The sequence below is a fragment of the Helicoverpa armigera genome, chromosome 2 (assembly GCF_030705265.1).
Source record: "Helicoverpa armigera isolate CAAS_96S chromosome 2, ASM3070526v1, whole genome shotgun sequence".
In the NCBI taxonomy this organism is placed as follows: Eukaryota; Metazoa; Arthropoda; class Insecta; order Lepidoptera; family Noctuidae; genus Helicoverpa; species Helicoverpa armigera.
In genome coordinates this window covers 7926058-7941085 of record NC_087121.1, presented here as the reverse complement: position 1 = coordinate 7941085, position 15028 = coordinate 7926058, and the positions used below count along the sequence as shown (strand labels likewise).

Sequence of the window (15028 nt, the reverse complement as noted above, 5' to 3'; positions counted from 1 at the left end):
AATAATGCAATTCAAGCAGGTTTCCTGAACGTTATCGTTACGTCATTATTTACGTATAGCACTTAAAATATTTACTTGATTATATGTTAAGTTAATGAAGTGTAGATAAGCCCTTTTTGTGTTTGTAAGTACTGTTTGTTAATTACCATTCGGCATCGCTAAATGTGTTGATTTAAGTACCTAATATACATACATAGGTACTAGGGCAATGAATTTTTAATGACTATTAATTTTATCCTTTAAATAAACTTGTGCAGGTATTTGAATGTTCTTAGATTTTTTGATCCTACACAACATAAAGTATTGCTACATCATGTATTTTTGCAACTATAACCACAACATGAAACTCTTGATCCCAAAAATCAAAAAGACGATCATTTTTAATCAAGACCAAAATCGGATTAAAATCCTAATCCACTCAAAATAACAGAACCTTTGCTTAAAAACTGGTTATAAAAACCTGTTACAAAGGTATCGGATCAAGTTACTGAATAAGCAATTAAGCAAAAAATACTACATACGTCATAATAGTTTTTATTGGGAACTGGAACAATTTACTACTCCGGTATTAATATAACTTGAATAACTTAAATAACCAGTTGCTGTCATTTGACCATCTTTGGCATTTGTTACTTGTACTCAGAAACCAGAAAGCCTTACAGCCAGTCTTACCAAGAGGTATTGGGTTGCCAGGGTAACTGGGTTGAGGAGGTCAGATAGGCAGACACTGGTACTTAGCTGCATCTGGTTAGACTGGAAGCTGACCCCAACATAAATGGGAAAAGGCTAGGCAGATAATTGGTTTACCGTTTTAAAATAACCGTCATATGTTTGTTCAAGGATCAGTTCTAGGTACTTATTTATTTTATGTGTATCTTGAGTAATGACATCGTAAAATTCATATAAGAACACTTTAGATATTTAATAATATATATCATGTGCTTTGTGGTCAACTTCATACAAGTATTGTATTACATATTAATATAATATACTTAGCGTAGTACAACCTATTTAAAATCTACAAGGTAGAGTGACTCATAGGTACTTAGGTACTTATAAGTTAGATATTTTTCCGCGGTTTCACCCGCATCGGCTGTATATTGGCGTAACGGGATATTGTAAGGGATAGTGTAGCTTTCCAACAGTGAAAACATTTTTCAAATCGGTTCAGTAGTTTGGAAACCTTTAAGCTACAAACAAACCAACAAAACAATGTATCCTCCTTATTACTTTAGTATATAAATATAGAGAGAGAACGCAGAGCCAAAAGAGACGAAAGCGCCGAACGAATTCAATTCTAGGAAGATCTCGCACACTTATTTGAGAACAACGTGTAAAGTGTACTGCTTCTTCATAGTTTTAAGGTTATTACAAACAAGCAGACAGTTGATGGCATGACATTTTACGAAATAAAATATATTCTACTAGCCGTTTTTCCGTGGTTTCACCCACGTCCCGTGGGTGCTACTGCCCGCACCGGGATAAAACATAGCCTATGTTACTTGCAGATAAAATATAGCTTTCTAATGGTGAAAGAATATTTAAAATCGGTTCTGTAGTTTTTGAGTGTATCCATTACAAACAAACACACAAAGTTTTCCTCTTTATAATATTAGTATAGACTAGCGCTGTTGTGTAAATATAACTAGCATAGTCTTCAGTATTGCACATAAACTATTTGTGACTACAATTTATAATGTGAATATCTAATCAGAAACTATTTATAGTAAAACCATTTGTAGTATTCAACTCATATATTTATGTGGTGACTTGATATGACTACTAATGTTAATAAACTGTTATATAATTCAATTTGTATTATTGTCAATATGCAGGTACTATTATTAATATGTAATGCCTAGGAAACAGTATTAAATTAGGTATGAAACAAACGTACGTACTATTAAAAAAAAAAAACAAAATGCAAATAGGTACGCAAAACCTAATAGGTAATCAGCTATTTATGGAAATGAATACGTGATTAGATTGCAAATTAAATAATTAATAAGCATTTGCTCCTGCTTAGCGAAAGTTCACTGACCTCTGACCTGTAATATAAGTACCTAACCAGTTTCCTCGTTATTGCAATATCGCAAACTTTGCAAACTAAAATCACAAAATACATAGGTACAGAAGTCAATATACATATAAAGCGCGTTCGAGTCACGCAGACATAGGTGTCTATGTGTGCGTGTTCACAGACGCGCTGTCTCAAAACAACTCAAAACAGTGCGAGCGGGGCTGCCGTTTTCTTGAGATACGCGCGTCACACACAAGGTAGATAAATGTGCACGTGTTTTGATACCTACCTAACTGTAATTTGACTGTAATATTTTTAATTTTAATAACAAAAGAAAAAGTAATAATGGAGCAACAAAAAAAGTCGTATTATAATTGTTCAGTGGACGGTTGTTTTAATACAACAATAAACAGTGAACTGTCGTTTTTTAGCCTGCCGTATTACATATAGTATGGACCTACTTATTTTCTCATATTTCGATGGTTCTTTTAATAAACGCAGTAGGTAGGTACAGTTAGGTTGGTAGGTAAGCGCCCCGGCGGCCTCTGGCCCAATGCCGTAATAAGTTTTGCTAGTGTCGACCCAGGCGAACCTCCCAACCTACCCTCAAAGATTATTACTAGTAGGAGTTGATAATTTTTGTGATGATGGCGAGAGTATGTTGTAAGGTAGACGAAATAAAACTCGCACATCAAGGTTTCTGTAGGTAGAAGCAAGCTTAGATCAGGGACTGTACCAACCCATTACATACAAAAATATTTTTTTCGCAAGTAAAGAGTAATAAGTAAGTACCTATATATGTATGAATAACAAAATTATAAATTGCGGTTTCTGAAAAAGTTCGGTATCTCGTTCAAACGAATTTCCGTTGAAAGTGTTTATTAACTTCATGTATGCCACATTAAATATTTATTACTATTGGTTTATATTTCATTTTTCCTGTTTTATTCTCAACAAAAATCAAATAATTACGAGTACCACTACCACGTTAGTTTTATGCGCATAAAAAAGTTGACGACCCTAGCGCGACCGCCGAGTTTAGGCATGAAAAGTGAAGTACATACATGAGATTGACTTCTGTACCTATGTATTTTGTGCTAAAATACTCGGTTATCAAACAAAAATGCGGGCAATCATTCCATCAAAGACACTAAAGTATATTTTTATTGAATCTATTTTATAGGACGTTTTTTAAAGATTCTGTATTCGGCCATGATTATTTATTCGGATATTTTTTTCTTATTTATTTCTTATTTCCTTCAGAAAACCAAAAAAATGCGTTTCTTTATACCCCCTCACGGCCGTTCCCGACATTACTTGTATGGGACTAATGTCATAATAAATTATTGTATTAAGCAAACCTACAGTTAGATAGATATAGATAGAAGGACTGGAAGGAAACTATCCTTATATAGCTCCAGCAAAATTGCACCTTTCAGAAATGCTACACTATTTGCAAATCATTAGTGGCAGCTGCAAATTAACGCGATTGCAAAACAAATTGAGCTTGACGCGATGCAACGCCATCTGAACATTGGACAGCGGCCAGCAGATAACGGCGATTGCTCGGATTAAGGGGAACATTTTAACGAAGGATTTCCATGTAAATGTAGGCCTTCGATAGTAGGCAGAATGTTAAATTTCAGTCAATTTATGTAGTGTTACAACATGTAAAATATGGGTGTATAAAGTAGAGTCTCATCATTAGTGCAACAAACGGAAATTAATTTATTGAGCTATAGACATTATGATATTTTCGAATGAAGCCCCAATGGGAAAGTTTTCCTGGATAAAAATTGGTACATGGTACATATTTGCAGTCCTCTGTAAAAATTGTATAAAGTAAAAGCTGCCTGAATTGTTTCGTTTTTGAAGATCAGACAGTGAAATACGGATGCTCTCCTATGAATAGAGATGTCCACATACAATATACCTTTATTAAAAAGTCAACCTATCTTCATAAACTCACTGTGTGTGTTAATTTTTGCGTACGTAATGTATGTTAAATACATCTTCTCTCCTCTATAAATGAAATAGGTCGTATTACGACATTTAATTCTATAGTTGCGTAGGGAACCAAGCTTTTAGCTTGAATATGTCTGCATAAGCACTTTCCTATCAGTTTGTTAGTGTCATTGAGAGTGAGAGCTTTCAAATGGATAAGCCTCGTGTGGCCTTCAGATGGAAATATATTGATAAAACACTATCAGTACGTATTAGTACTACAAATGGAATTACATACAAGCATGCTACCGACACAAAAGTGCCTACTACATATACATTAATTTTATGCGAAAATAGCAAAAAAATACTATTGGTATTTTCATACAATATCTACGAAGAAAAAAAACCCCCGACCCAAAAAAAGTACGCAATTAGTATGACAAAAGGTTAAAAACGCTAAACCCTATAAAAAGCAAAAAATAACTTTTAACACTACGTAAATACCAACTAAAGCATGTCAGACTAAACTAAATTTTGTCGTGTCGGGGGACCGCTCTAATTTATTAGCCTAACGTTAGAAGTAATTAAGTATATACTACTTATAACTGTGTATAAAATTATTTTTGTTTTATACGAATGTTGTAATTAGGTTCATGGATCATTTGATTTATGTAAGTATTTTTGAAGGTAAAAAGCGGTCCCCCGACACGTCAAAATTTAGTTTAGTCTGACATGCTTTAGTTGGTACTTACGTAGTGTTAAAAGTTATTTTTTGCTTTTTATAGGGTTTAGCGTTTTTAACCTTTTGTCATACTAATTGCGTACTTTTTTTGGGTCGGGGGTTTTTTTAAATTTATAATTTAATTTTATTTCATGCTTTTTGAAGGATCTCCTTAATTTTTCCTTCTTTCAGTTAATTTCTTTTATTTTAAGATGGGGTCGCTCTATGCGATCTCGGCCAAAGGATGCTGTTTAACAATCCTCATAACATACTGGCTCTGGGAGAATTGCACAGATTGAGGAAACATAAAACTTTGGTCATTCTAGATTTTCAGCGAAAATATAAATAGGTTTATCCGTTTCATTCCGGCATTCCAGGGTTTCATCCGCCACATCCCATTTCCAGTATCAGGTTCTCGTCAATTGAAGAGAACTAGTCAAGACAAATTCAACGAGCCCAAACTCGATGGGTTTACTAAAAGGCAGTTCAGGGTTGCGTCTCCTACCTTCGTGCCCTAACAGCAGACCAGCTCAGTGGTTCCAGAAGACATTAGTGTTTCAAATTTCAGATCCCACACATACTTGCAAGTAAACTGAGCGTGTAACATTCCTCTCACACCTAACAAACGAGCTGATGACCTTGAAGACCTGAACCGATTTCCACCAAACATAGCTAAGAACACTCCCGAATGACACTCCTTTTAAACAAAAAAAACCGCATTACAATCGGATCATCCGTTTGGGAGCTACGATGCCACATACACACACACACACACACACACACACACAGACACGTCAAACTTATAACACCCCGTCGTTTTTGCGTCGGGGGTTAAAAATACTTCAACGAATGATATTTCTTACTTATAAGTATGCAGTATGCCACAGAGCGCATCAACTTTTGAACTTAGGTATATTTCAGTGAGCATAATATACAAAAAAAGAAAAAAAAAGTAAGAAAATAGGAAAGTACGACTGTAATGTATAGGTATCTTTTCCCAAAATCTCTAGGTTTGTCAGATATTTACACATTTAGTGTGCAAACGAAGTCGGCTACCAATAAAAATAGTGTCATTTAAAACCTACTCTATTGTGACAGCAAATATCGCACTTTATCTTTTCCATACTCGACAATTACTTACCGTATTCATTGTCCGTACCATATGTTTCCCAGACAAAGTTACAAACTTTCTTTAACGAACACATTGCAGCAGTAATATTATGTAGTTCCCGCGTACCTGAGGCATGACTCTGACTATAATAGACTATTCCAAAGAACATTAACGTGAGTAATTTGAAAGTTCGCACGTTAGTTTCATGTAGGGCAAGAATATGTGCTCTATAAATATGTTATACTTTGGTGTTGTATTGTTAATTTTTTGAATACTTCTGTCGTGTTTGAGATAATATTATTTTATATAACTAGCTTCTGCCAGCTATTTCAGCATGAGCTCGGATAAAAAGGTCTCTAAAACTGGAAGATTTTCTCAAATTGAACCAGTAATCCATGAGATTAGCGCGTTCAAGCAAACAAACAAATAAAAAATTCTTCAGTTTTATAATATGTCTAGCTTGTAATTGGTAAGACTGTTTGTCAGACTTTTGCTTCTGTCTACCTGTAGCGAATGCCAAAAATGTTCAAATGATAACCGAGAATGTTCGCCGAATGATAAGTTAGACTAAAATTAAAGGCATGCGCCGCAACTACTGAAATGATTCTATAAATCCATAGTAAATAATTGATAGGAACTACGTAAATAGAACAAAATTGATAAAGTATGATGAAATATTATCTTACATAACTGAAACAGGTGACTACACTGTTGATAACATACTTAATGTTTCTTTAAATAAAATAATGATATAATAATTTGTAGTTCATTAAATATTTGTTTTTCAGTATCAAATGCACTTAGTTGATATAGTAAAGTAGTAGATAAATAAAGACTTCCTATTGAGTTAATTTTTATATAGTAAAAGTGTAAATAAGATAAAATTAGCATTTTAATAACGTTATACGTAAAACAACATTGTAATAGATATGCGTCTTTTATCTTTTGTGTAACTCCATTTTAAGATGCTCTAATTTTGATTGTCAAAAGTCAACATGTGTACTTTACATGTTGAGTTTGATCAATTTTCAACATTGCATAGAGCTCTTAGAGAGAATTATTTATTGAGTCATTTAATATCATCATTTTACAATATTCTGCACATATAACGAAGTCCTCCATGTCTGTCTGCCTGTCTAGTATCTCGCTGTTTGAGATAAAATCACAAACAGCGATAATGATTAGTGTAAAACCATTAAAGGAAATATTATCTTTAATTTTACCAAATTAGTATATCTATATTAAAATAGTAATGAGGAAAATTTTAGTTTGTTTGTTTACCCTAAAGGCCCTGAAACTGCTGAGCTGATTTAAAACACATTCATATTTGGAAAGTTACACTCTTACCAAGTAACATAGGCTATATTTTATTCGGTCAGTAATTTGGGTAAAACTAAACCAAGCAAAAGAAAACAATTTGAAAGAAAGAGAGGTGATGGTTAGCAGAACAAAATCTACACAATTTATTGATCCATACTAATTGCATTTTCAAATACTAAACACAAAAATATCTTGATCTAAACTAATTAAACAAAATCACAAAGCAACCACTTAGCGTTCATACAAACAAATGAAGTACGATCCTCAATCAGGGCTGTAGACGCTCGATCTTGATTAAGATCCCCTTTGATTGAATAACCGTGTAATTATACGCATGACGGACTTTTGGATGTCGGTATGTTATCATTGACTTATCTTGTAAAGGCAATATGGTGCACGTTTTCGTAATGTAGGTATATTTAGGAGTGGGTATTATAAAATCTGAAGAGTTTGTTTATTTGCTTATACTTACGTGCTGATCTAAGGAATCACTAGACCGATTTGAAAAATTATTGCAGTGTTAAACAGCTCTTTTATTCATTTATCCACTAGGTAGCCTGTGTATTTATATATTAATCCGTGTTATTCTATATTTTGCAATTTAGAATCTTGTGCGTCAATATAAAGAAGTTGGGCGCTTAACTAAAAGAGACTAACATCAAAGAAAAGGACATATTTTAAAGTAAACTGCATATTTTACGATATATCACTTAAGTTTACCGAAAAAGTCACGTTACACGGTACTTAAGAAGAATTATAGTCTCTATGCTAATTAGCCTGTGGGTTGCAACCTACGCCGCTGCATGCTTTATTATGTGCAATTTCTTTCGTCACTGCTGATCCAAAAATGGGCATGTCCATAATAAACAGTATCTTAGGATGGAACGCCTTCTTAGGCTGTCTACCCACGTCCAATATAATCGGTGACGGATTTTTTGTAGGAAGAAAATAGAACACTGATAGTAATCTTACGAACGTTGGTCAGAAAATCCTAGTAGGCCCTACAAACAATCGGTCCGATTATCTGTCAAAAATGTCTGACGTGGATGTCAGTCAGCCTTAAAGTCCACGCCACGACTCAAAACCGATAGACGCAGTGTGTATGCCATTGCTTAGTAATTGTATGCAAAACTAAATTGTACCATAAGATTCCGCTAGACTTGAGTCTTGGCGCGGAGTCTAACTTGGCTCATGATCCACAGAATACCATTTTCTTATTGAACTTCAGACCAAACAGACGCAATGTTAGGTATTTACCTATTTAATGAGCATACTAACTAGAAGCTAACACACGCTTAGTAGATACAGGCAGATATATACTACAAGTACCTAGATTTATTAATATTCGTTAATTTTAAACAGTAAGTTACTTAAAACTGATAAAGCTCCATCTATCTATACATAGGACGCAGATCCCTGTTTTACCGCAAACACATTTCTCAACACAGTATGGTAATTCAAGCTAGACTGTTTTGCAATTAGAATTTGATACTTACTTCCAAAGAGCATTGAACCTTCGCCATAGGATATTCTATATCGAAAGTAAAGGGCTTTAACGTGGGAGTAAGTTGAGAAACTATCCTCTAAATTGGGTTCGCCGTCCTTGATTTTGTATTTATGAAGCCAATTTTAAAGGTATTGTGTAATGAATAATACCTTTAATGGATAACCAATTAACCATGTTGGGAAGGCAGGTGTACCTTGAAAAAGATGAGTAATAAAAACCGTTTTATGACTTCGAATGACGTAAAATGTATTATTGAGTGTATGTTGATGATTTATGTCTTTTGTGTTAGCTCATTTCAATGAATAACTTAAACATAGAAGACGCTTATGATAGTAGAAATAACCATGAGGGACAGGTCTTCAGCGTGTCAATTTTTGCTCCACGTTCGCTTAATACAAATCCAATGCCCTTGTCCCATGTTATGGTAAAGACATACGAAATAATCACAAAATAGAAGCTTGTTAAACAATCTATAGGTATGCTTGAACAACTTCATACATAATAATTAGGTGCTTGAACTTTGCCTCTTTCAAATTCTTCAAAACTTTGTAGCCACTGAATTAAGGTACATACGTATCCCCTAGATATGTAGAACATACAATTTCATCTAAATCAACATAAAAATTTTAATCATAATCAATCATGATGTTTTTCCAGTTTTTTTATGTTTATTTTGAGGTGTCACTTTGAATACCGATCAGAAACAGTGTTAATTTTTACATCCAAATCTTTTCTTTTGAATAGTTAGATACATATTAGTTGTATGTATAACTTAGTAAAGATATCCAATCTATTGACATTCCACTATACAGTGTCACATTGCTAAGTGAGTCGTTCGGTAAATACCCGATTAACCCATTTCCTTCAATCGAGTAGAATCACGCGCGGGAAATTGAGAACGTAAGCTGTTGCTGTGTTTTTCTGCTGTTACCGACCTGCACTTTGATAAGGTTTGTTTATATTTATGTGAATCTGGTAGATTATTTGTGTTGGTTATTGATTCTAGTTGTAAATTGTCTCGTATCTGTCTTAGTTCAATAACTGGTGATAGGATTATGGAAGTTTTCGCTTCGCTGGTAGTTCACAATTTGTATGATTGGTCATACTAACCGCCGTTTCGTTCTGGTTGTTTGAAGGATACTGCTATGATAAGACGTAGCAGAAACCTTTTATTGCGGTTCTTTCAAAATCTGTATCTTTGAATTAAAAAGCTAAAAACTGGCTGGCTAGATATTTTTCTATTTTCCTCTTCTTCCTCTTGCCCTGTTCCCAATTTTATTTGGGGTCGGCGTAATATGTCTTCCTCTTCCATTTTTCCCTGTCACTCGTCATACTGACACTCACTCCCTTCCTATACATGTCATCTTTCAGGCAATCCACCTATCTTTTCTTAGGTCTTCCTCTTATTCTCCATCCATCTACATTCATACTTATTTTCCAAAACATTATATTTTAGTTTCTAACCAATTTTTATTTTTAGGCTGCATCATCCCTCAACGCTACATCCTCGGCGTGATGGGCCTGCTAGGAGTCTGCAATGCCTACACGATGCGCGTTTGCCTCAACCTCGCGATCACGCAGATGGTCAACCGCACGAAGTCCGGAGGCTCCAGTTACGTCGACCCTGACGCGTGTCCAAGCGACGATCTTATTAATAACGTCACTACTGTTATTGCTGAGAAACCTGTGAGTATTTTATTTTTAATGAAAAGCAGTTTTACCTTACGTACCGGGACAACTGTTTCCTCCAATTAAGTATAGAGAGGCCTTTAGGGATATTAAAGGCTTTCATTTAAATCAGTTCTGCAGTTTTCTTATGAAAGCACGATAGAAAGACGGATAGAGCTACTGTTCCATAAATATTTTTTTAGGGAACCATTACACGTATCTTATCTCCTTTATCTCCTTCCCAAGTTGTACCTGAAATGCGTTACAAATAAACAAACGTAAATTCGCATACATAGTATTTATTAGGATCCGAAATACATGAAATAGTGAGATGACCAAGGTTTAATCCTACACACCTGTTGATTAGTCAATAGTTTCAAAGGAAGCTACTAAAGCAAATTCACTACTAAGCATTCGCTAACCACAACGACTCCTATCTTCGCATACAGTTCAGTAATGACGTATGTATAATGTATAAGGGAAAAGACGTGACCGCAAAATTGTGCTCATTAAAGAGTGCCTACTTTATTTACCTTTTGCCTTTTACCCTTATAAGCCATTATAGGGATAAATTAACCGCTTTTATATGACGTCAATTAGAAATAACCTATTAAAATTGTAAGTTGTGCGGTTTAATCTATATTTTCACAGTTCGGGTTTGGGTCGGGTTGATCCCTTCGTGCTTTTAGTCTCGTTTAATATTGGAAAAGTTTGTGATACCGTTGCCTACGTAAATGTAACACATATACATAATTAAGAATTTGCATATACATAGAACTACATAAAATGCTTAAAAGCTGTTTTGTATTTGAATTCTTTTACATACTGAAATGTTTACCTACATCAGGTCGTTTTAATCGAAAGTAGGTAATTTAAATATTCGTTATACTGCACAAGATTTTTAAAGCACAAAATAAATTCGACCATTTTACCTAAATAGACAATTCAAAAGGCTGATTAAAATTGCATGAGGGTAAAATATACAGACCACGTGGTCTTACAGAATAGAGTTCCTGTCATTATAATCATGGCATTTACATAACGTAACATGTAAAGCAGAGCAGAAAGTAATATTAAAGTTTCCTTTGTTACGGTTATACTGCATGAGCTTAAGTTTTGACATAAAGCAATTCTAAAGCGCAACATTTTGCATAGCAAATTCTATAGTGAATAATACAGAGAAAACCAAGTTATGGTAACCTTACTAAATGTTAAAATAATTTAATTTACATGCACAGGTACAAATTCAAAATATACTTACGTAGTAATACTGTAATTTGTATATTTCATACGAGACTTTAGCAAAGTACTTACCACTAGAATTCCTCTCCTCATTATGTCCTAAAATACCACTAGAAAATGTAAGGTTTTAAAGCCGACGAGTATGCACGTTGTCGTTAATTATACGTCATTAAAATACATGTTCCTCTGACACGGAGAAAGGAAAGGTGCGTGGAGATGCCATAAGGCAGGTGGGTGGTGCTTTCCTGTAGGTCAAGTAAAGTACGGTAGGCATGACTAAAAGGATCTCTACTATAAAACTAGCAAAGCCTTCGGGTTCCTTGAGATATCTGTCGACGAGGATCGGTCTTGATTGATTGGGGATTTGCTTTTAATAGGCGGGTTCCAAAGAACGCGTATGAAGGAGTTATATAGTAACGTTCCTGGACCCCGGAACGCCCGCATTTTGGAGCGCTACTTTCTTTTGAGATTTTGCGTTGTGACATCTCCGCTAGGCATTTTGTTCTCTATGTCCTCCACACTTTGTTGCTGCACTAGTATTAAAACACCTGCCAACGACGTCGACGTCTGAAAGAGCTTTACTTTGTTCAAGACTAAGGAAAGTAAATGTTAGTTAGCTAATGAGTTCGAACATGTAATAGTGCAATGAACTATACCAGCGTTGTTGGAACTATTATTTTTTTCCTGTGGCCTAGTATTTGTAATCCTTCTATCTACCACTATAAAAGTCATTATTTTACCTGAAAAAAATATGCAGTATAGGAGACTATTTTGTATGAATTGGTATAGTGAATAAAAGTTTTGGCATAGAAGTATTATTCATAAAGAATTAGATACTCAAATTCATTGTGCTTATGCTAACTGTGAGAATGGGTACACGCTGGATTGTAAATCGTCGTAAAACTCCCCCAAGTTCAAACATTTACAAATGCAAAACATTGCCAATAGTAACTCATCTCTCTGGGAATTACAAGCATAACCGTTCTCTGAACAAACACATACTGCCTTCAATTTACATAAAATACACATATGAGACTATGCCTACAAAAACATTACCCTTGTTTTGTCTTCCCAAAAGTTCAGGCACCATGACCCGGATTCCGTACAACTAGGTCCCATGGGAACTCCTGAAGGGTCAATATATATGTCAATCTTCGTTGCCTATTATTTTTAGCGGTTGTTTGCGCAATTATTATTATGTTTGTTTATTGTTTTAATGAGTTAATGGTGATGCTGTCTCGTCACTTTAATGGCTAAAGTTGTAATGGTCAGTTGATCTTTGACACTATTTCCTGTACTACGAGTGAGACATGGTTTTATCCAATTATTCTTTTGTTTGTTCTTGTGAGTCTTGAAGTATTATGTAAAACAGTTCAATATTTTAATTGTGCCAAGGTTATTCGTGTCTTCAATTAACTAACTGACTGAAACAATTTATATAACGAGCATTTTATTTGTTACTTACTTTTGGTTCTACATACTCAGTGCAACGACCGAAGATCGCCAAAAGATTTCAAATTCACTGTCGTTTATTTATAATATTTGAACGCAAATGTGCAAACCACATGTAGGTGCACAAAATTCATTCATACTGTGTGATTTATTATTCAAATATACATAAGTATGCGCGATGATATCATGTTTGCCCTCATTCAACTGTCCTTTAGTGTGTAAGGAGACTTATATGCCCATTTGCATTCAGAAAGCGTTTAACTTTTTGGCATTAAACCTCTTCCTTCATTATACTTGCACATGTTCGACACACAGTATGGCATGGCATGTTGCAGCGAGCATATTTTAGTTTCTGAAGACAATGACAAAGTATGTCACCGAGACTTTGTTAGTCTGGATAAAGAAGCTTACCGAGAGCTATAAGATTTTGATAGCTCTCCTTTGAATATCAGAGCTGACCTTTCTTAATTTTTACGTAAAGAAGTAGTAGGTATGTTCAACATGTTTGGTGGTAAGGAAGTTCATTCAATCTAAATGAACGTTCCAAAGAGCTAAGCCCGCATTCTAAAACGATGCGCAAACATACATCGTTCTACGTAAAGCTCGATTTTGATCAATCAAGTTACAGCCAGTGGCGGATTAACCCTATAAGCACAACAAGCACGTGCTTGGGGCCCCTGTTCTCCAGGGGCCTCCATCCTCTGCTGGCGTTTCATTTTATACCTACATTTTATCGAGATTCATCCACAATATATCCGAAATCACAAGGCGCGAGCAGTTCGGGAGTGACCCTTCATACACCCCCGCCTCTAAACTTGATTGGTCGCAGTGCTGTTGATTGTTGTACGATCGCAGTGATTTTTTTTTTCAATTGTGCAGTTGTTATACAATTTTTTTTCGGCTTCTACTCATCGTTGGGCAAAGAATTAATAGGCAACGATAGCGTTCCGAAGTCGCTATCGTACAGTCGTTGGGAAGCTCACGCTGTAACTACGAGTGCAATATAACAAACATATCCGAAAATTTTGGATGCTTTAGATCAGTGGTCCTGGTGGTGGTGGGCTGGTGGTGCCTGGAGGCATTTCAAGTGGTCCGCGGACCACCGGTTAAGTCCGCGGACGTTGTTATCGATCGTTACGTTATCCATCTTACTTGTCCAACAGAAAGAAATGAAGGTTTGAAATGTAGCCCTTTTACGAAATTTTAGTTCTGAGTCTTAAAACATAATCAAGATTTCCCGCTCGCTTCGCTCGCGTTTTCAAAAACTATATGTCCTCGTTTTTACATTTGTCAACAAATTAAAAGTTAAGTACGTTTGGGCTACATTGTACGTAATTTTGGTTCTGAGTCTATAATAAAAATAATTAAAATTTCGCGCTCGCTTCGCTCGCGTATTCAGAAACTATGTGCCTTCGTTTTTGTATTTGTCAACAAACAAAAAATTAAGTACGTTTGGGATAAATTTTACCTCCGTACGAGTCCGAAAAAAATTTCGCGCTCGCTTCGCTCGCGCATTTGAAACTACATGTGTATCACGCTCGCTTCACTCGGTCAATTTCTTCAACCTTCTATTTCCATTTAAGTAATAGGGGGTCTACACAGGCTCTGTGCTTAGGGCCTCGGATACTCTTAATCCGCCACTGGTTACAGCATTAATGCATGACTTATTTCTATTAAAGTATTCAGATGTATATAAAAGCAGTCTTCCGCACCTAATAATAGCTGCACTTATGCAGAAGGTTGATTAGTAACAAACCCGTGTAACTCGTTGTCACATACAGAAATATATTCAAAGACTACCGAGTAGGCTGTATGTGGGACTTGCATACTACAAATAATAAATTAACATAATCATCCCACAATTATTAATCACTTCGAGTACTTCTAAGATACCGATATACTGACTTTAAATAATGTTGAGACGGCGGTACGGATTGCTAAGCGGGAATTAAAAATAGATTAGATTTGCTTGACGGCTGTGCACAAAGCATGGAATGATATGAGATTACGTCATGACAAACGTAAATGACTGGTGTTATGGTA

General features: G+C 35.2%; 1 protein-coding gene across 2 annotated transcripts in view; it reads left to right on the top strand.

The window, feature by feature from the left end:
• LOC135118072 (putative inorganic phosphate cotransporter) overlaps positions 1–15028 on the top strand; it is a 31902-nt gene that overhangs the window by 2317 nt on the left and 14557 nt on the right. For both annotated transcript variants that reach the window (XM_064039022.1, XM_064039021.1), the window contains exon 3: positions 10104–10309. In XM_064039022.1, the coding sequence (XP_063895092.1) occupies positions 10104–10309 (206 nt within the window). The remainder of the gene's footprint in view (positions 1–10103; positions 10310–15028) is intronic.